At 54.5% G+C, this 21959-nt stretch overlaps 2 protein-coding genes across 2 annotated transcripts; both read left to right on the plus strand.

Annotated features, from left to right (window-relative positions):
* Nucleotides 1–1272: 1272 nt before the first annotated feature.
* Nucleotides 1273–6574, plus strand: LOC136993304 (small ribosomal subunit protein eS4-like). Its single transcript, XM_067304454.1, has 6 exons — nucleotides 1273–1284; nucleotides 2046–2226; nucleotides 2906–3003; nucleotides 4946–5117; nucleotides 5618–5775; nucleotides 6411–6574. Exons 1-6 carry the CDS (start codon nucleotides 1273–1275, stop codon nucleotides 6510–6512), a joined length of 723 nt encoding a protein of 240 aa, XP_067160555.1. The 3' UTR covers nucleotides 6513–6574.
* A 7996-nt stretch (nucleotides 6575–14570) lies between these two features.
* On the plus strand, nucleotides 14571–19872 carry LOC136993305 (small ribosomal subunit protein eS4-like). The gene is made up of 6 exons (XM_067304455.1): nucleotides 14571–14582; nucleotides 15344–15524; nucleotides 16204–16301; nucleotides 18244–18415; nucleotides 18916–19073; nucleotides 19709–19872. The coding sequence occupies exons 1-6, from the start codon at nucleotides 14571–14573 to the stop codon at nucleotides 19808–19810; spliced, it is 723 nt and encodes a 240-aa protein (XP_067160556.1). The 3' UTR covers nucleotides 19811–19872.
* The last annotated feature ends 2087 nt before the right edge of the window (nucleotides 19873–21959 follow it).

Below are 21959 nucleotides of genomic sequence, written 5' to 3' on the forward strand. Positions count from 1 at the left end.
GGCACAAGCGGCGCCTGAAGTGCAGGAAACCCCAGCCCCGTTTCAAAGGGAAGCTCATGGCCGAGCACGGCCAGCCTGAGCGTGGCCCAGAGCTGCTCTCTGACAATCAGCGCAGAGCTGCAGGGGCTGTGTGTGGCTTGGGGCACCCACTGCGTCAGCTCTGCCCGAGAGAAAATCCCCAGGGCCCCGAGGAAACACGCCCTTGCCGCAGGAGCTCAGGGCTGGCTGGCTGGCTGGCACCAGCTCCCCTTCCCCACTGCCCTTGTGCTCTGCATGCAGGTCCCACGCCTGCTGCCTCCTCTCCCTCCAGCCCCATGGCTCACCTCGCTGCGCTCCCGCCTGCTGGGGTGCCCACCTGCGGGCTGGGAGCAGGGCTTCGCCTCCCGCTCCATGGGCATCTCCAAATACGCTGCCGGACACCTACCACACCGGCACCAAGAGGAGCTGCTCCCTCCTTGACGGAGTCGCTCTCCTCAGAGTGGGGACCCCGGGGCGCTCTGGCCCTGGCAGGTCACCACGGGGACGCCCCTCTCACAATGGCCTTGTGGGCACGATGCCACCGCCATCACAGAGCCCTGGCCGTCGCCGTGGGGACCTGCATGGCCTTGTGTGGGCAGTCGCTCACGGGGACTCCCCATCACTGCGTCTTTGCCTCCAGCCCTCTGGGCCCAGTTCCTGAGCCCACCTGGGAGATGGTGTCTGGGGAGCAGGAGGAGTTTTCCTCTCCCCAGCTCGGTGCTCCCCCGTGCCTTTTCCCCAGTGGGGCTGGCACAGAGGGAGGGAGCAAGGGAGCCACAGGTGCCACCCGAGGAGTTTTCTGCCAACTCTGGTCAAGCGGGCAAACCACTGGCAACTCTTCTACTCCTCTGTCTGACAAATGCAGCCCCAGAATGCACCTCCCATGCCAAGGGAGTGAGCTGCTTGCTCCCGTTGGGACTGGAAGCAGGCCCATGCAGATGGGCTGTAGTACTTCCTGCCTCCTGAGGAACAGGAAGGTTTAAATTGTTCCTTCCAGTGAAGAGCCTGGATGCTCTTGGAGTGAAGGCCATTCGATGTTGTAAGGGGGCATTGGAGAGAATTGACCCAGCGCAGCGGTTTTGCTGCAGGGAGCACAGGCTAGCAGTGAGAGCTGGGCTTGCAAACAAATGAGACAAATGTGCCTGTGGCTATGCTCTCAGCTTGGAAATAAAGGCCTAGCTGCCACACCATTTGCCCCATGGCCAGCCTTCCTGCTGGGGGATAGCCCACAGGCCTGATGGTTTCCCCTGTTAAATGACTGTTGATGTAAGTATGTAGGTCTGCTCCCTTCCCAAGGATCTCCTTGATGCAAGGTTTGTTTTCAGCCTTCCCCACCTGGCCAGCCTGCAGCCTGCAGCTATAGGTCTGCAAGAGATCCTTGTTTCACTCAGCTCTGTGACAAGCGCGCTCTTTGCAGCGATGGCATCACCTCCAAAAGATAGCAAAGGCCTTCCCCAGCTTGTCCGCAGGTGCAGAATTAGCTGAGCATCTCTGGCCAGGTCCTTGGACTGGTTTGAGTCCTACCTCATGACTGGATAGAAACACTGCCTTTCGCTGGGTGCCTGTCGCAGGCAGTAGGAGTGGTGCTGCTCTATTTATTTCTGCACCACTCTCTTCCTGTTGTGCCCCTGCAAGCTGTAACTTGCCACCCTGACACAGCAGCCTTCAGGCTTGTTTCCAGGCCTACCTTATATAACCTGTCGAGGGCCACACAAGACAAGGGACACACTGTCACTGCCACAGCTTGGCACAGCAGCTCAAGGCACTGTGGCTCCCCAGCAGCAAACTGAGGCAGTTTGGTAGTGTAATGGGGAAGGGGGTATCTGCTGTCAGATATTCTGTGAGTAGTTCTTCTGTTTCCTCTTGCTCGTAAGGAGTAAAGCAGTGAGGTAGTAAGGCTTGGGCTCTCTGCAGCAGTCGTCAGATGTCCTGAGAGGTGTTGGAGTGCTTTTATTCCTATGGAAAGTGACGCTTGATAGCTGCTGGTACGTTTGAGCAACCAGAGTAAGACGTTTTTCTGTTTGCAGGCACCCCGTCCATCTACAGGCCCTCACAAGCTGAGGGAGTGCCTTCCACTCATCATCCTCCTGAGCAACAGACTGAAGTATGCCTTGACAGGAGATGAGGTCAAGAAGATCTGCATGCAGAGGTTCATCAAGATAGATGGCAAAGTTCGCACAGACATCACCTATCCTGCTGGCTTCATGGGTTAGTGAAGAGGGTTGGGGCACATACTAAATTTGGTGAGCAGTTGTGGAGGATCCACGCCGGAGCAGGTACACCCCTGAAGGGACTGCAACCTGTGGAGAAACCCACGCTGGGTTTTTGTCCCCAAAGTCAACGTTTTTATTTATTATATTATTTAGAATCTTTTCCTTCAGGGACATGTGCAAGGCATCTGCTCTGCAAAAGGAATGCTGATGTTTTCTCAGTTTTCTGAATGCCATGACCTCTTCTCAGGAGACTATTAACAGTTTTGCTTCCAGTTCTCTGACTGGATCACCAGTGGGGAGAGTGCTTCTACAAATGCATCCTAGTTTCAGAACTTATTGAACAAATTGCATAAAGCTGCTGCTCCAGATTCTCTTGGCATGACAAGTGACTATAGCTATTAGCTTCTCTCTCTTGACCTGTTTATTGCTGTGTTTTTCCTTTGTTGGAGTAGACTGGTAAACTACAGATATTTCATGGGGCTGTTCTGGTACACCGGGGGGAATGTTTTGTGAGGCTGGCAAGATTTGGAGGAAAGGTGCTTTCTAAGTTTGCCTGAAAAAAACTACATAAGCAGTTGTTACAATTTCATTTATAGTTGTGCTCTGCTATGAATATCAACTGTATGTATGAATACTTAAGTGTTAACTCATTTTATTTCTATCTCTGAAATCAGGTGTCATCAGCATTGAGAAGACAGGCGAGCATTTCCGCTTGGTGTATGATACCAAGGGCCGTTTTGCTGTTCACCGTATCACAGCTGAAGAGGCCAAGGTGAGGGGCTTGATCTTGGTGTAAACGTGGACCACACTGGGTTTTGCTGGGGCAGTGTCTCATGTCTGGTATCTCCTGAATAGGAGCTGTTTTCTCTTTTCCCTGAGAGCTCAGTCTGTGACACCTTTCAGGAGACTGGGGAACATCTCCTTTCTTGGTTAGGGTATGGAGTCTTCAAGGAGGAAGGTCTGTAGGTGATGTGAGGGCAACTTACAGCCCTCTGCGTAGGGGTGTTTGGTGCTTGAGTGATTGCTGTTGGCATGGGTTGGAGTCCTTTTACGGGCAGTTTTCTCCAAGCCCTTTTAGGTTGATGGGCATGGCTTTACTGTGGTTTAGCAAGCCTTAATGTAGAGCAGCACAAGGTAACAGTGATCAGAAACTGTGGAGACCTCGTTGCTGCTGTACTGCCCGTGGTGCAAAAGCCAGACTGTCTTAATTGAAGTTTTGCCTTGTGGGCCCCTGAGGGTCTGATGATAGTGGAAGTGCTGCCCTGGCTCTGCCTCCAGCTGGACAGTGGGGGCCTTTCTGTGTCATACCTGCATGTATGTTGCTGCTTCAGTATTCTTGCAAGCAACAGGTTAGTTCTTGGATGTGCTGAATGCTTGCAGTACTTGAACGGACAAAAGCATTTGAATCCTAGGACCACTTTGATACAACACAAAGCAAAGCTGCTGCTTGTGCGTCTTTCAGTTGAGCAGTTAGAAGTGGAGTATCCAGCATAAAAGGCTCTGCAGGCATGAACTGCTCAGAGACAGAAATGAGGTGGTTCTGGAAACAAGCTTGCCCCCAGGCAGGAGCTGGTTTCCAGAGGCAGTTACTTGATGCTTTGAGTCTTGTTGATCGAGCAGTGACAAGCTTCATACACTTAGCCTTTTGGTTGAAGCTCTGAGGGGCTGTGTGTGCACACACAGCTTGTCCCCTTTATGGTCATCCAGAGGCAGAAAGGGCCTTAAGTTGAATGGAACAGGTTGAAGCAGTACTAGTTGTGAGGACTTTGCTTTGGCAGTGCTTTTCAAAGCTTGCTTGTGAACTTCTGGACCGGCTTTGGTGTTGAAAAGGGTTCTTGAACTCTTCTAGAACAGACGCAGGAAGGTATTTATAAAACTGCCCTCTGTCTACAAGTGACTCCTCTGTACAGTTCCTCAGCCCAAGTGTGTTGGTGTTTCTAAGCTGCAAGCCTGCACTCTGGTTCATGTGCCCCAAATGGAAGGCTATACAGGCACACAGCGATGCTGAGGGGAGGGCTGTCTGGTGGGCTGCTATGCTCTCTCTGGCTGTGCTGGGAGTGGCTCCGGCATGTGTTTGTGGCCCTGGGATTTATTTTTCTCTCTGGCTACCAATCTGTGTTGCACCATGAGTCCCAATGTGGATGTGAAGGAGTTCAAGTTAAAGGCTGCAGGGAGAGCAGACTGTCTTTGAGAAGGGGTACAGATTTCTTGTAGGCCCTGTGGAAAGGCAGCCTTTGCCTCCCCTGTGTGACCAACAGGGCTTTCAAAGCAAAATAAGGCAACTCCACCTTTGCATATGCTTTCCTAGGAAAATGCATCCAGTGTTTGCAGGGAGACCCGAGCCCTGAGCGGGAGTCTTCAGAAGGGTTGGCATTTGTTTGCAGTATCAGGTTGTGTGCTGGTACTGATATGATTTCTTGGGTAGCTATAGAAAGCTGTTCCCAAAACACGGGTATTTTCTGGTGGGGCCGTGGCATAGTTGCGTGGCAGCCTTGCGAGAGGAATTACTGGGGCTGTGAACTGAGCAGCAGTGAGTTGCTGTCTGGTCTCCTCTGGGGATCCCAAGTCCTGAAATGTGTCGGAATGCTTTGCTTGGGGACTGAGGCCTGGTGTGACTGGCAGGCTTTCTGAAGGGGAGGACATGTGCGCAAGAGTGCCCTGGGCTGTGGTGCAGCTCTCTGCCTCAGCTGAGCAGAGTTGGCTTTTGTTTGCAGTACAAGTTGTGCAAGGTGAGGAAGATCTTTGTGGGCACCAAAGGAATCCCTCATCTGGTCACCCACGATGCCCGCACCATCCGCTACCCAGACCCCCTCATCAAGGTGAATGATACTATCCAGATTGACCTGGAGACAGGCAAGATCACAGACTTCATCAAGTTTGACACAGGTAGGTCTCACCTCCTCTGTCTGTAAGGTACTGTGTTCTCCAGAGGCATTGCTGGTGGAGAGCAGTGTGGAAGTTAGCTGCAGCTGCTGGGCACCTTCCCTTTGAAGCAGAGATGGCAATGGTGGCAGCCTTGTGAATGGCTTTGTTGTTTCTATGAGGCATCTCCAGCTATAACTGCAGTTGGGATTCCTGTTGGAATGAGGATCTGTCAAGCTACTTGCCCAGTAGTAAAAAAGGCCTTTCCTTGGTGTTCACGCAAGTGATCAAGTGATAGGGAATGTTTTTTATAGGCCTTGGGGCTTCACTGGAGCGTGCCAAGGTTCCCGCAGGATGTAGGCATTAAAAGTTGTGCCCTTGTGTTCTGGTGGCCGCTTTGTGTCCCTGTGCTGCTCTGCCCATGGCGTTCTTCTGCAGCAGTGCTCCTGAAGGACCCGTGTGGAAGTGGTTCATCTTGGCACCTTGTGCAAACTCTTGTCTCACCAGCCTTTCCTTTGCCTTAGGTAACCTGTGCATGGTGACTGGTGGTGCCAACTTGTGCCGTATTGGTGTGATCACCAACCGGGAGAGACATCCTGGCTCATTTGGTGTGGTTCATGTGAAGGATGCCAATGGCAATAGCTTTGCCACCAGACTCTCCAACATCTTTGTTATTGGCAAAGTAAGTGTGCACAAACAAAAGGAGGATTGGTCCCCTCCTGTTGTTGGGGGCTGCTGGCTGAAGATGGGAGTTGTTCCTGTCTTCTGTAGACAAATGCCTTCCCACTCTGGATGCCTGCAGAGTGAAGCTCCAGTTGTGGCATCAGCCCTGGCTCTGTTGCCTGTGGTTCTGTCTTCTGCAGGCTGATGGGTCTGGGAAGGGGAGGTTGCTGTAAATTTAGAAGGGATGGCGATGTTTTCAAGAAAAAGCCGTGTGGCTTTTTAAAGCACGTTAAAGTTTGGAACTGTGCCTTTCAGGTGGTGATGCAGTCTTGGCAATGACTCGAACTGAGAGTCCCGAGAGGCCTTTTCCTAAGACTTCTTCTGTTGCCACCCTTTGTGGCCTCTTTTGTTCAGGCTCTGAAAGGGCTGTTTTGGTTTTAGCTAAAATGCCTTCCTCAGGGATGTAAATAAAGCAGTAGTAGACTTTTACACTGCAGTTCCCCACTGGGCTTCTATTGGGCAAATGATGTGGCTATTTCTGTCTGGCCAAGCTCCAGGAGGATCAGGATTTTGCTCCTTTTTCTCCCTGGGAGGGCAAGCTCTGTTCCTCTCTGGGTTTCTTGGTATGATGTGTTGTCTTCTTCCTTGCTTCAGGGCAACAAGCCTTGGATCTCCCTGCCCCGTGGAAAGGGGATCCGCCTGACCATTGCTGAAGAGAGAGACAAGAGACTGGCAGCCAAGCAGAGCAGTGGGTAACTCCAGCTTAGGCGCAGCAGCAGACCTTTCTATTTGTCAATTAAACTGTTTACCAAACTGAAGTTTGTAGGTGTTGTCCTTCCTCTGCACTGAGTCTTGTTCAGTCTCGGTCTGAGAGCTGACTACTCTGCTGGCCTCCAGGGACAGACCTCTCCCTCCTGTTCGGTCCTGGAGGCTTGTGCTCCATCGGCTATAGTCCCAACCATGGATGCTGTCTGGAAAGACATGTTGGCAATGCTATGACTCTTTGCAGGAGGTCTGTCCCTTCCAAACAGAAAGGATTTATTTGGGAATGACTGGCTGCTTTTGCATGGGTGCTGGGCCCCAGTGGGGAAAAAATATCAGGAGGTGTAACCCAACTGGCTTGAGGTGGTGGCAGAAACCCTATTTGCCCTGCTGTTGCATTGCTGCCTCTGCCTGTGGGCAGAACCAAGGGGCTAAAGCTATGGAAGGGGCTCAGACCTCACATGGCAGCAGAAGGGTTGCGGGGGACTCAAGTATGGCGAGTCCGAAGGGACAAAGCACCTGGCGTGTTTTGTCCATTGTTGCCGGGAGTGGGGGGTGGGGGGGGGGCCTTCCTACTGTGGGCTGTCAGTAACATTAGGCTAGGCTGGTCCTGAGCTTTGCTGGGGGATTCCTTAGCTCGCAGCTTACCTGGGGAGGGATGGAAACCCAGAAGTGCTGGGAGGGAGGCTGTGAGAAGTGAGCAGCAAGACAGTGCAGACTCACAGGCCTGGATGGCTGAAGAGCAGAATTTGGCCCTGAAGGGCCAAGTGGCCCAGGACTATGATCTCCAAGGAGCACTTCTTCAGGCCTGCGGACAGTGAGGCATCAGCACTGGTAGAGGAAGATCAAGGTGAGAAGCATTGCAACTGGAGGGACAGGAGTCTGTGAAAGCAGGCAGGATGCAGCTGAAGGTGCATGGGGAAGCTGGCTAATGTCATTGCAAGGCCCCTTTGTGTGATCTCTGAAAGGTCCTGGCGATCTGAGGAGGTTCTTCGGGGCTGGAGAAAGGCAAATGTCACAGACATCTTCCAGAAGGGCAAGAAAGAGGATGGGAGGAACTAGAGCCTGCGCAGTCTGACATCAATCCCTGAGAAGGTGATGGAGCAAATCCTCCTGGGAGCTGTCTCCAGAGAAACGATGGCCGTGAACAGGCTTGGGAAGAGCCAGCAGGGATTTACCAAGGGCAAGTGGTTGCCAGGCAGACCCTGACGCCTTCTCTGATTACCTGTGGGGATGAGAGGAAAGTGGTGGAACCTGGTCTTTTGCAAGCTTTCCAGCCCAGTCCTCCACAGCCTCCTTATCACAGAAGAGTTGTGGTTGGAAGGGACCCCTGGAGATCATCTGACCCAACCCCCTGCTTAAGCAGGGTCGCCTAGAGCAGGTTGCCCAGGACCGTGTTCAGTTGGGTTCTGAATATCTCCAAGGATGGAGTCTCCGCTAACTCTGGGCAACCCATTCCAGTGTTAAACTACCCTCAGAGCAAAAACTTCTTTTCTTCTTGTATTTGGAAGGAATTGCCTTCTGGTTCAGTTGGTGCCTGTAGTGGTGTCCAGTGACAGGACAAGACACACAGAATAGGCTGGCCTCATTCCCTTGACACCCTCCCATCAAGTATTTATGCACACTGAAAAAATCCTCCCTGGACCTTCTCCAGGCTGAAGAGTCCCCTAGAGGGGATGCCTCACCTTCCTTCAGCTGCTGGCAGCACTCTTCCTGGAGCAGCCCAGGATACCATTGACCTTTTGTTGCAAGGGCAGGTTGCTGGCTCATGTTCAGCTGGCTGTCCACCGGTATCCGCAGGTCCTTCTCTACCAAACTGCTCTTGAGCTTGTCGGCCTCCAGCCTGTACTGGTGCCTAGGGTTATTTCTCCTTAGGGGCAGGACTCTGCACTTCCCTTTGTTGAACTTTATGAGGTTCCCGTCTGCTAGTTTCTCCAGGCTGTCGAGGTCCCTCTGACTAGCAGTCCAACCCTCTGGTGTATCAGGCACTCCTCCCAGTTTTGTGTCATCAGCGAACTTGCTGAAGGTACATTTGGTGCCATCATCCAGGTCATTAATGAAGGTGTTAAACTGTTTTGGCCCCAGTATCAACCACTGGGGGAGGCCATTAGAGGCTGGCCTCCAGCTGGATGTGCTGCTAACCACACCCCTCCGAGCCTGGCAGTCCAGCCAGTGTTCTGTCCACCTCACTGACCACTTATCTAGCCTGCACTTCACCAGCTGTCTACGAGGAGGTTCTGGGACACAGGGTGTCAAAAGCCTTCTTAAAGTCAAGATAAGCAGCATCTACTGCTCTCCCCTCTTCCACCAAGCCACTCATTTCATTGTAGAAGGCTATCAGCTTGGTTAGGCATGACTTCCCCTTCATATAGCCATGCTGACTAGGCCCAATAACCTTCCAGTCCTTCACATGCCTGGAAGTGGTAGCCAGGATTTCTTGCTCCAAAACCTTCCCAGGGCTCGAGCTGAGGCTGACAGGCCTGCAGTTTCCTGGATGCTCCTTCTTCCCCTTAGAGCCCAAACAGGTGAGAGATGGGCTGGATATGTGACAAGGAGATGGGTGCAAAACTGACTGATCATTTGCTTGGGTTCCTCCCCTAGGCTCAACGTGGGAGAGACTGCATCTGGGACTAGTATGGGGCTCTGCTGCCTCTGACAGACACAGACGCGCTGGAGCAAGCCCATCAGAGGCTCCCAAGCTGGTCGGGGGCTGGAGCACCGGGGGTAGGAGGAGAGGCCAAGGGCGCTAGATGGGTTTGGCTTGGAGAAGAGAAGGTGCGGGGGGATGTTACTGCTGCCTGCAAGTGCCTAACGGGAGGGTGGGGAGAGGGTGGAGCCAGAGCCTTGGCAAGTTGCAACTTGGCAAGTTCCCGGGGACAGGGTGGGATGCAATGGCACGGGTTGCATCATGGGAAATTCCCATCAGAGGTAGGAAGAAACCACATAGCCTAAGGGTGGTGCAACACTGCAGCAGGGGCCCAGGGTCATGGGGGAATCCATGCTTGGGGACAGTCACACCTCGATGGCGCCAGGCCTAGGGAAAGCTGACCTGGCAGCAGGTGGGAGCAGAGATGTTCAGAAGCCCCCTCCCGCCCCAGCCGCTCTGTGTTTCTGTAGCTCAGTGAACGGATTTGTCTCCAGCTCTGTCTGGCTTCACTGGCATTGCCTGCACTGGTCTGCCTCTTGAGAGGTCGCTGACACCAAGCAACAGAGCGGAAAAAGCTCCCCAAGTTTTTATTGCAAGCAGAAGTTGGCCATACCCTGACAAGTGCTTGTGTGTGCATCTGCGTGTGTAGGACATCTGTCCTTGAAGGCCCCCGTCTGTGGCAGGGTTGTTGGGTCTTCCTAGCGGCAGGAGTGCTCTGGGGCAGTATTTCTGTCGCCCCCAGGACAGAGCGTGGCTCTGGCTGCCCATCTAAGCCAGCAGGTCCTCTTTACGTGCCATGAGCTGAGGCTGGAAGTGGCACGTGCTCTGGGGCGAGCTGAACACCTCCGGCGCGATCGCGTGCGTCTGTGCTGCTCTCCCTCCTTTGCGCTCCTCATCGACAGGAACAGCCGCGATGTCAGGGGAGGCACCTGGCACTTGTGTCCCGGCCCCGTCCCTCTCGCTGCCCCGTGAGACAGCTGCAGGAAAAAGCTCTGCGCAGAGCCCGAAGCAGTGTCGTGAGGAGCGAGGGTCGTTGCCTGGGAGCCGGTGGGTCTGGGAGAGCAGCGATGGCTGTGGGAGGAAGGAGAGGCGTGGGTGAGGGGCTGTGCGAGCGCAGGACAAGCACCTGCTGCCCCCTGCCACCAAGGGCTTTCCCAAGACGTTGTGGCTTAGTGCAGCCGGCCTCAGTGCCCCTTGCTGGGCCAGGCTGGGCCTTCTGCCCACAGAATGGCTCTCGACTCGCATACGTACCTGGGTCACCTTCTGGCATGTCTCTGGAGGAGGAGGATGGATTTGCATCCACTTTGTGCTCAGAGGGAAACTGCAAGGGGAGAGTAAAAAAGCAGAGGTGAGTGCCATCAGCTCACAAAGCTCAGGGGACTGGTGGCCTGGCATGAACGGGGGGAAATGGTACACGGCGTGGGGATGCTGCGAATGGCCGCGAATGGCCAAGGGAAGGGTCCTGTGACTGGTGGGCCAACGGGACAAGGCTTGTGATGGGGCTGTAACAGCAGGGCTGGGCTGGAGGCCGTAAAGAGCAGGGCGGCAAACGGCGCCAGAGGAAGGGGGCTGGCAGGGTGGGTGTGGGAGGTGGCTGCTGCTGTGGCCGGCCCTTTCCCTCCTCGCTCTGCATCCATCCCCCAGCTAGAACGCAGTGCAGGGCGTGGAGGAGGTGTCAGTCCTTGTGTCTTAGGTGGGCTGGAAAGGAGAGCACCAGGCATCTCCCCACCACGCACACCCCAGGTGGACCTCACATGTCTGCTCCCTTTGATGGTCAGTGCTGGCCACCTGCTCCTTGCTCACCCGGTGTGGAGGGCCTCCAGCCAAGGGCGAAGATGCTGGTTTTGCTTCTGGGGAGCCTGACGTGGGGAGGGGTGCACTGGTCCCCTCTTGCCGAGAGCCTCCGGCCAAGGGTGAATCTTCTGCCTCGGCTCCTGTGGCCACTGCCTGGGGCAGAGGCGCGCACTGTGGGTTGCCGGCTGCCTCTCTGTCAGCATCTGTGGCCTCGCTGTCAAGCGAGCAGGGCACGTCCTCGTGGCGCGTGTGTGTCCGCGCCAGTAGGCTCTGGAGGCTCGGTCGGACCCAGATCACATAGACAGAGTCAGATTCCTCCAGCTGCTGCTCTTCTGGCAGGTCCTTGTCAGCATCCTGCTGCCTCGCTTCCTCCTCTGTGGATCCGCCTTGCTCTTCCTGCAGCGCTGCCTGGACTCTGGTCCCTGCCGCTTCCTCCCGCTCCTCCTTCAGAGGCTGCTGTTGTGGGCCCCTTGCTGTTGGTGGCCGTGCTAGCCCTGCTGGCCTTCTGCCTCTGCCCAGGAAAGCTGGCACGCTTGCCCCCACGAGCATGGGGAGCAGGTCCTTGCTGAGGCGCCAGGGCTGTACTTTTGGCACGTGGCGCCGTCTGGTCCTGGGCTGTGCTTGGCAGGGGTGCCGAACTGAGCGTGTGTGCCACCAGCCCCTGTGGCGCAGCCACACTGAGCTCCTCCGCAGCTGCATGCGCACGTGGTAGTGCCTGCTGGCTCTCCTGCTCATGTCCACGGCTAAGTTCAAGGCTGCAGAAACGAGCGAGTCGACTGAGTGCTCAGGAGAGGCAGCAGATGGTGTGGGGCTGTGCGGAGCAGGGCCTGGGCTCTCAGCCCTCCCTGCGATGTCCAGGTCACGGAGGGGCTGACCAAGGGCGGCCAAATCAGGCAGGGAAGACGATGAGGAGTCGGCTTGGGCCATTTCCCTGTGGGGCCCGGCAACGCTGTCTTCTGCAGAGCCATGCGGTACCTCAGTGAAGGAGAGGCTGGAGCTGGGGCTGGTGCTCTCGCTGCTGGTGAGTCCAGCCTCCTCTGCCACGACCCTGCCACTGGTCTCCAACGGCAGGCGATCGTCTGCGGCAGAAGATGGTGTTTCCCCGTGTGATGTCCCAGCAAGAGGCGCTTGCACGCTGGGAGGCTGCAGGTCTCCGCTCTTTGACGCTGAGGACTCGCTCAGGATTGAGTCGTGGCTGTGCACCCTCGCGTTGCGGGCCTGTGGCAGACTTGGCAGCACGGGGTATCTTGTCCAGGACTTGTCCCACTCCATGGATGCTGGGCCACCTTGGCTTGCCCCTTCAGCAGTGCTCTGGGCTCCCTGGAGAAGGGAGTGTCCTGAAGGCTGCTGGCTGATCGGGGGAAGAGTGATCCTGCTGCCGTGGCCTTGCGATGGCCTTGGTGTTGCCAGTGCTGCTCTGGAAGAGCTAGGCCTGGCCTCTGGCGTGGCGGGGAAACGCTCTTCCCTTGCCCTGGTGAGAGCAGAAGCACCCTGCTCGAGTAGTCGAAGGGGAGCACCACTACCAAGTGGGAGGTTTTCCCTGCTGTCATCTTCGGTGAAGTTCTCAGCAGGCCATTGAGGTGCATCAGGCCTGCCTCTGGCAGAGCATCCCGAGGATGTTGGCAGAGCGGGCAGCTTGAGTAGACTTGGAGATGCTGCCATTTGACCTCTACCTGTGTGCAGGGACACATCTGCCTGGGCTGCTGCCCTGGTGGGGAGAGGCAGCAAGCATGGCACAAGTGGCACCTCTTCACTTGTAAAACTCCCGCAGGGCAGGGCCTCCGCGTGCTCCACCCTGACCGTCTGCAACAGAAGGCAAGGAGAAAGGCCGAGTTACTGCGGTGCTTTCTCCCACGCGCTCCTTCCTTCCCTCCCAGCTGGCAAACCTCCCTGCTGGGAGCCCCAATGGCAGCGCTCAATCACGCGGGCGGCTGCCACCCTGCTCCCAACCACAGGCTGCAGAGGGGGCTGGTCAGTGCCGGGCAAGGGACAGGCAAAGGCAGTGCCCACAGGGAGCCCCACGGCGTGCCCTTGCAGAGTGCCGTGCGGAGCCGGTGGTCGGCCTGCCGGGCGGCAGGGACCTCCTGTTCCCTCCCAGCACCTGCCGCCTGCTTCTCGGCAGCTCCGGGCAGTCAGCAAGAGGCTTTGCCAGCGCCTCTGGTCAGCTCGGTACCTTTGTGCTGCTGTTTTCGGAGTCCTGTGAGCTCTCCGGGCGGGACAGCGGAGGCAGCCTGTCCCTCTGGCGGGACGAAGCCGAGCTCTGGCTCCGCTGCATCGCTGCGGGTGGCTCCTGGTTGCCCACCTGTGGGGAGGAGGTGCACGCTGGAAGTGGCTGTGATGGCACAAGCGGCGCCTGAAGTGCAGGAAACCCCAGCCCCGTTTCAAAGGGAAGCTCATGGCCGAGCACGGCCAGCCTGAGCGTGGCCCAGAGCTGCTCTCTGACAATCAGCGCAGAGCTGCAGGGGCTGTGTGTGGCTTGGGGCACCCACTGCGTCAGCTCTGCCCGAGAGAAAATCCCCAGGGCCCCGAGGAAACACGCCCTTGCCGCAGGAGCTCAGGGCTGGCTGGCTGGCTGGCACCAGCTCCCCTTCCCCACTGCCCTTGTGCTCTGCATGCAGGTCCCACGCCTGCTGCCTCCTCTCCCTCCAGCCCCATGGCTCACCTCGCTGCGCTCCCGCCTGCTGGGGTGCCCACCTGCGGGCTGGGAGCAGGGCTTCGCCTCCCGCTCCATGGGCATCTCCAAATACGCTGCCGGACACCTACCACACCGGCACCAAGAGGAGCTGCTCCCTCCTTGACGGAGTCGCTCTCCTCAGAGTGGGGACCCCGGGGCGCTCTGGCCCTGGCAGGTCACCACGGGGACGCCCCTCTCACAATGGCCTTGTGGGCACGATGCCACCGCCATCACAGAGCCCTGGCCGTCGCCGTGGGGACCTGCATGGCCTTGTGTGGGCAGTCGCTCACGGGGACTCCCCATCACTGCGTCTTTGCCTCCAGCCCTCTGGGCCCAGTTCCTGAGCCCACCTGGGAGATGGTGTCTGGGGAGCAGGAGGAGTTTTCCTCTCCCCAGCTCGGTGCTCCCCCGTGCCTTTTCCCCAGTGGGGCTGGCACAGAGGGAGGGAGCAAGGGAGCCACAGGTGCCACCCGAGGAGTTTTCTGCCAACTCTGGTCAAGCGGGCAAACCACTGGCAACTCTTCTACTCCTCTGTCTGACAAATGCAGCCCCAGAATGCACCTCCCATGCCAAGGGAGTGAGCTGCTTGCTCCCGTTGGGACTGGAAGCAGGCCCATGCAGATGGGCTGTAGTACTTCCTGCCTCCTGAGGAACAGGAAGGTTTAAATTGTTCCTTCCAGTGAAGAGCCTGGATGCTCTTGGAGTGAAGGCCATTCGATGTTGTAAGGGGGCATTGGAGAGAATTGACCCAGCGCAGCGGTTTTGCTGCAGGGAGCACAGGCTAGCAGTGAGAGCTGGGCTTGCAAACAAATGAGACAAATGTGCCTGTGGCTATGCTCTCAGCTTGGAAATAAAGGCCTAGCTGCCACACCATTTGCCCCATGGCCAGCCTTCCTGCTGGGGGATAGCCCACAGGCCTGATGGTTTCCCCTGTTAAATGACTGTTGATGTAAGTATGTAGGTCTGCTCCCTTCCCAAGGATCTCCTTGATGCAAGGTTTGTTTTCAGCCTTCCCCACCTGGCCAGCCTGCAGCCTGCAGCTATAGGTCTGCAAGAGATCCTTGTTTCACTCAGCTCTGTGACAAGCGCGCTCTTTGCAGCGATGGCATCACCTCCAAAAGATAGCAAAGGCCTTCCCCAGCTTGTCCGCAGGTGCAGAATTAGCTGAGCATCTCTGGCCAGGTCCTTGGACTGGTTTGAGTCCTACCTCATGACTGGATAGAAACACTGCCTTTCGCTGGGTGCCTGTCGCAGGCAGTAGGAGTGGTGCTGCTCTATTTATTTCTGCACCACTCTCTTCCTGTTGTGCCCCTGCAAGCTGTAACTTGCCACCCTGACACAGCAGCCTTCAGGCTTGTTTCCAGGCCTACCTTATATAACCTGTCGAGGGCCACACAAGACAAGGGACACACTGTCACTGCCACAGCTTGGCACAGCAGCTCAAGGCACTGTGGCTCCCCAGCAGCAAACTGAGGCAGTTTGGTAGTGTAATGGGGAAGGGGGTATCTGCTGTCAGATATTCTGTGAGTAGTTCTTCTGTTTCCTCTTGCTCGTAAGGAGTAAAGCAGTGAGGTAGTAAGGCTTGGGCTCTCTGCAGCAGTCGTCAGATGTCCTGAGAGGTGTTGGAGTGCTTTTATTCCTATGGAAAGTGACGCTTGATAGCTGCTGGTACGTTTGAGCAACCAGAGTAAGACGTTTTTCTGTTTGCAGGCACCCCGTCCATCTACAGGCCCTCACAAGCTGAGGGAGTGCCTTCCACTCATCATCCTCCTGAGCAACAGACTGAAGTATGCCTTGACAGGAGATGAGGTCAAGAAGATCTGCATGCAGAGGTTCATCAAGATAGATGGCAAAGTTCGCACAGACATCACCTATCCTGCTGGCTTCATGGGTTAGTGAAGAGGGTTGGGGCACATACTAAATTTGGTGAGCAGTTGTGGAGGATCCACGCCGGAGCAGGTACACCCCTGAAGGGACTGCAACCTGTGGAGAAACCCACGCTGGGTTTTTGTCCCCAAAGTCAACGTTTTTATTTATTATATTATTTAGAATCTTTTCCTTCAGGGACATGTGCAAGGCATCTGCTCTGCAAAAGGAATGCTGATGTTTTCTCAGTTTTCTGAATGCCATGACCTCTTCTCAGGAGACTATTAACAGTTTTGCTTCCAGTTCTCTGACTGGATCACCAGTGGGGAGAGTGCTTCTACAAATGCATCCTAGTTTCAGAACTTATTGAACAAATTGCATAAAGCTGCTGCTCCAGATTCTCTTGGCATGACAAGTGACTATAGCTATTAGCTTCTCTCTCTTGACCTGTTTATTGCTGTGTTTTTCCTTTGTTGGAGTAGACTGGTAAACTACAGATATTTCATGGGGCTGTTCTGGTACACCGGGGGGAATGTTTTGTGAGGCTGGCAAGATTTGGAGGAAAGGTGCTTTCTAAGTTTGCCTGAAAAAAACTACATAAGCAGTTGTTACAATTTCATTTATAGTTGTGCTCTGCTATGAATATCAACTGTATGTATGAATACTTAAGTGTTAACTCATTTTATTTCTATCTCTGAAATCAGGTGTCATCAGCATTGAGAAGACAGGCGAGCATTTCCGCTTGGTGTATGATACCAAGGGCCGTTTTGCTGTTCACCGTATCACAGCTGAAGAGGCCAAGGTGAGGGGCTTGATCTTGGTGTAAACGTGGACCACACTGGGTTTTGCTGGGGCAGTGTCTCATGTCTGGTATCTCCTGAATAGGAGCTGTTTTCTCTTTTCCCTGAGAGCTCAGTCTGTGACACCTTTCAGGAGACTGGGGAACATCTCCTTTCTTGGTTAGGGTATGGAGTCTTCAAGGAGGAAGGTCTGTAGGTGATGTGAGGGCAACTTACAGCCCTCTGCGTAGGGGTGTTTGGTGCTTGAGTGATTGCTGTTGGCATGGGTTGGAGTCCTTTTACGGGCAGTTTTCTCCAAGCCCTTTTAGGTTGATGGGCATGGCTTTACTGTGGTTTAGCAAGCCTTAATGTAGAGCAGCACAAGGTAACAGTGATCAGAAACTGTGGAGACCTCGTTGCTGCTGTACTGCCCGTGGTGCAAAAGCCAGACTGTCTTAATTGAAGTTTTGCCTTGTGGGCCCCTGAGGGTCTGATGATAGTGGAAGTGCTGCCCTGGCTCTGCCTCCAGCTGGACAGTGGGGGCCTTTCTGTGTCATACCTGCATGTATGTTGCTGCTTCAGTATTCTTGCAAGCAACAGGTTAGTTCTTGGATGTGCTGAATGCTTGCAGTACTTGAACGGACAAAAGCATTTGAATCCTAGGACCACTTTGATACAACACAAAGCAAAGCTGCTGCTTGTGCGTCTTTCAGTTGAGCAGTTAGAAGTGGAGTATCCAGCATAAAAGGCTCTGCAGGCATGAACTGCTCAGAGACAGAAATGAGGTGGTTCTGGAAACAAGCTTGCCCCCAGGCAGGAGCTGGTTTCCAGAGGCAGTTACTTGATGCTTTGAGTCTTGTTGATCGAGCAGTGACAAGCTTCATACACTTAGCCTTTTGGTTGAAGCTCTGAGGGGCTGTGTGTGCACACACAGCTTGTCCCCTTTATGGTCATCCAGAGGCAGAAAGGGCCTTAAGTTGAATGGAACAGGTTGAAGCAGTACTAGTTGTGAGGACTTTGCTTTGGCAGTGCTTTTCAAAGCTTGCTTGTGAACTTCTGGACCGGCTTTGGTGTTGAAAAGGGTTCTTGAACTCTTCTAGAACAGACGCAGGAAGGTATTTATAAAACTGCCCTCTGTCTACAAGTGACTCCTCTGTACAGTTCCTCAGCCCAAGTGTGTTGGTGTTTCTAAGCTGCAAGCCTGCACTCTGGTTCATGTGCCCCAAATGGAAGGCTATACAGGCACACAGCGATGCTGAGGGGAGGGCTGTCTGGTGGGCTGCTATGCTCTCTCTGGCTGTGCTGGGAGTGGCTCCGGCATGTGTTTGTGGCCCTGGGATTTATTTTTCTCTCTGGCTACCAATCTGTGTTGCACCATGAGTCCCAATGTGGATGTGAAGGAGTTCAAGTTAAAGGCTGCAGGGAGAGCAGACTGTCTTTGAGAAGGGGTACAGATTTCTTGTAGGCCCTGTGGAAAGGCAGCCTTTGCCTCCCCTGTGTGACCAACAGGGCTTTCAAAGCAAAATAAGGCAACTCCACCTTTGCATATGCTTTCCTAGGAAAATGCATCCAGTGTTTGCAGGGAGACCCGAGCCCTGAGCGGGAGTCTTCAGAAGGGTTGGCATTTGTTTGCAGTATCAGGTTGTGTGCTGGTACTGATATGATTTCTTGGGTAGCTATAGAAAGCTGTTCCCAAAACACGGGTATTTTCTGGTGGGGCCGTGGCATAGTTGCGTGGCAGCCTTGCGAGAGGAATTACTGGGGCTGTGAACTGAGCAGCAGTGAGTTGCTGTCTGGTCTCCTCTGGGGATCCCAAGTCCTGAAATGTGTCGGAATGCTTTGCTTGGGGACTGAGGCCTGGTGTGACTGGCAGGCTTTCTGAAGGGGAGGACATGTGCGCAAGAGTGCCCTGGGCTGTGGTGCAGCTCTCTGCCTCAGCTGAGCAGAGTTGGCTTTTGTTTGCAGTACAAGTTGTGCAAGGTGAGGAAGATCTTTGTGGGCACCAAAGGAATCCCTCATCTGGTCACCCACGATGCCCGCACCATCCGCTACCCAGACCCCCTCATCAAGGTGAATGATACTATCCAGATTGACCTGGAGACAGGCAAGATCACAGACTTCATCAAGTTTGACACAGGTAGGTCTCACCTCCTCTGTCTGTAAGGTACTGTGTTCTCCAGAGGCATTGCTGGTGGAGAGCAGTGTGGAAGTTAGCTGCAGCTGCTGGGCACCTTCCCTTTGAAGCAGAGATGGCAATGGTGGCAGCCTTGTGAATGGCTTTGTTGTTTCTATGAGGCATCTCCAGCTATAACTGCAGTTGGGATTCCTGTTGGAATGAGGATCTGTCAAGCTACTTGCCCAGTAGTAAAAAAGGCCTTTCCTTGGTGTTCACGCAAGTGATCAAGTGATAGGGAATGTTTTTTATAGGCCTTGGGGCTTCACTGGAGCGTGCCAAGGTTCCCGCAGGATGTAGGCATTAAAAGTTGTGCCCTTGTGTTCTGGTGGCCGCTTTGTGTCCCTGTGCTGCTCTGCCCATGGCGTTCTTCTGCAGCAGTGCTCCTGAAGGACCCGTGTGGAAGTGGTTCATCTTGGCACCTTGTGCAAACTCTTGTCTCACCAGCCTTTCCTTTGCCTTAGGTAACCTGTGCATGGTGACTGGTGGTGCCAACTTGGGCCGTATTGGTGTGATCACCAACCGGGAGAGACATCCTGGCTCATTTGGTGTGGTTCATGTGAAGGATGCCAATGGCAATAGCTTTGCCACCAGACTCTCCAACATCTTTGTTATTGGCAAAGTAAGTGTGCACAAACAAAAGGAGGATTGGTCCCCTCCTGTTGTTGGGGGCTGCTGGCTGAAGATGGGAGTTGTTCCTGTCTTCTGTAGACAAATGCCTTCCCACTCTGGATGCCTGCAGAGTGAAGCTCCAGTTGTGGCATCAGCCCTGGCTCTGTTGCCTGTGGTTCTGTCTTCTGCAGGCTGATGGGTCTGGGAAGGGGAGGTTGCTGTAAATTTAGAAGGGATGGCGATGTTTTCAAGAAAAAGCCGTGTGGCTTTTTAAAGCACGTTAAAGTTTGGAACTGTGCCTTTCAGGTGGTGATGCAGTCTTGGCAATGACTCGAACTGAGAGTCCCGAGAGGCCTTTTCCTAAGACTTCTTCTGTTGCCACCCTTTGTGGCCTCTTTTGTTCAGGCTCTGAAAGGGCTGTTTTGGTTTTAGCTAAAATGCCTTCCTCAGGGATGTAAATAAAGCAGTAGTAGACTTTTACACTGCAGTTCCCCACTGGGCTTCTATTGGGCAAATGATGTGGCTATTTCTGTCTGGCCAAGCTCCAGGAGGATCAGGATTTTGCTCCTTTTTCTCCCTGGGAGGGCAAGCTCTGTTCCTCTCTGGGTTTCTTGGTATGATGTGTTGTCTTCTTCCTTGCTTCAGGGCAACAAGCCTTGGATCTCCCTGCCCCGTGGAAAGGGGATCCGCCTGACCATTGCTGAAGAGAGAGACAAGAGACTGGCAGCCAAGCAGAGCAGTGGGTAACTCCAGCTTAGGCGCAGCAGCAGACCTTTCTATTTGTCAATTAAACTGTTTACCAAACTGAAGTTTGTAGGTGTTGTCCTTCCTCTGCACTGAGTCTTGTTCAGTCTCGGTCTGAGAGCTGACTACTCTGCTGGCCTCCAGGGACAGACCTCTCCCTCCTGTTCGGTCCTGGAGGCTTGTGCTCCATCGGCTATAGTCCCAACCATGGATGCTGTCTGGAAAGACATGTTGGCAATGCTATGACTCTTTGCAGGAGGTCTGTCCCTTCCAAACAGAAAGGATTTATTTGGGAATGACTGGCTGCTTTTGCATGGGTGCTGGGCCCCAGTGGGGAAAAAATATCAGGAGGTGTAACCCAACTGGCTTGAGGTGGTGGCAGAAACCCTATTTGCCCTGCTGTTGCATTGCTGCCTCTGCCTGTGGGCAGAACCAAGGGGCTAAAGCTATGGAAGGGGCTCAGACCTCACATGGCAGCAGAAGGGTTGCGGGGGACTCAAGTATGGCGAGTCCGAAGGGACAAAGCACCTGGCGTGTTTTGTCCATTGTTGCCGGGAGTGGGGGGTGGGGGGGGGGCCTTCCTACTGTGGGCTGTCAGTAACATTAGGCTAGGCTGGTCCTGAGCTTTGCTGGGGGATTCCTTAGCTCGCAGCTTACCTGGGGAGGGATGGAAACCCAGAAGTGCTGGGAGGGAGGCTGTGAGAAGTGAGCAGCAAGACAGTGCAGACTCACAGGCCTGGATGGCTGAAGAGCAGAATTTGGCCCTGAAGGGCCAAGTGGCCCAGGACTATGATCTCCAAGGAGCACTTCTTCAGGCCTGCGGACAGTGAGGCATCAGCACTGGTAGAGGAAGATCAAGGTGAGAAGCATTGCAACTGGAGGGACAGGAGTCTGTGAAAGCAGGCAGGATGCAGCTGAAGGTGCATGGGGAAGCTGGCTAATGTCATTGCAAGGCCCCTTTGTGTGATCTCTGAAAGGTCCTGGCGATCTGAGGAGGTTCTTCGGGGCTGGAGAAAGGCAAATGTCACAGACATCTTCCAGAAGGGCAAGAAAGAGGATGGGAGGAACTAGAGCCTGCGCAGTCTGACATCAATCCCTGAGAAGGTGATGGAGCAAATCCTCCTGGGAGCTGTCTCCAGAGAAACGATGGCCGCGAACAGGCTTGGGAAGAGCCAGCAGGGATTTACCAAGGGCAAGTGGTTGCCAGGCAGACCCTGACGCCTTCTCTGATTACCTGTGGGGATGAGAGGAAAGTGGTGGAACCTGGTCTTTTGCAAGCTTTCCAGCCCAGTCCTCCACAGCCTCCTTATCACAGAAGAGTTGTGGTTGGAAGGGACCCCTGGAGATCATCTGACCCAACCCCCTGCTTAAGCAGGGTCGCCTAGAGCAGGTTGCCCAGGACCGTGTTCAGTTGGGTTCTGAATATCTCCAAGGATGGAGTCTCCGCTAACTCTGGGCAACCCATTCCAGTGTTAAACTACCCTCAGAGCAAAAACTTCTTTTCTTCTTGTATTTGGAAGGAATTGCCTTCTGGTTCAGTTGGTGCCTGTAGTGGTGTCCAGTGACAGGACAAGACACACAGAATAGGCTGGCCTCATTCCCTTGACACCCTCCCATCAAGTATTTATGCACACTGAAAAAATCCTCCCTGGACCTTCTCCAGGCTGAAGAGTCCCCTAGAGGGGATGCCTCACCTTCCTTCAGCTGCTGGCAGCACTCTTCCTGGAGCAGCCCAGGATACCATTGACCTTTTGTTGCAAGGGCAGGTTGCTGGCTCATGTTCAGCTTGCTGTCCACCGGTATCCGCAGGTCCTTCTCTACCAAACTGCTCTTGAGCTTGTCGGCCTCCAGCCTGTACTGGTGCCTAGGGTTATTTCTCCTTAGGGGCAGGACTCTGCACTTCCCTTTGTTGAACTTTATGAGGTTCCCGTCTGCTAGTTTCTCCAGGCTGTCGAGGTCCCTCTGACTAGCAGTCCAACCCTCTGGTGTATCAGGCACTCCTCCCAGTTTTGTGTCATCAGCGAACTTGCTGAAGGTACATTTGGTGCCATCATCCAGGTCATTAATGAAGGTGTTAAACTGTTTTGGCCCCAGTATCAACCACTGGGGGAGGCCATTAGAGGCTGGCCTCCAGCTGGATGTGCTGCTAACC

Source organism: Apteryx mantelli, chromosome 13, assembly GCF_036417845.1.
Source record: "Apteryx mantelli isolate bAptMan1 chromosome 13, bAptMan1.hap1, whole genome shotgun sequence".
In the NCBI taxonomy this organism is placed as follows: Eukaryota; Metazoa; Chordata; class Aves; order Apterygiformes; family Apterygidae; genus Apteryx; species Apteryx mantelli.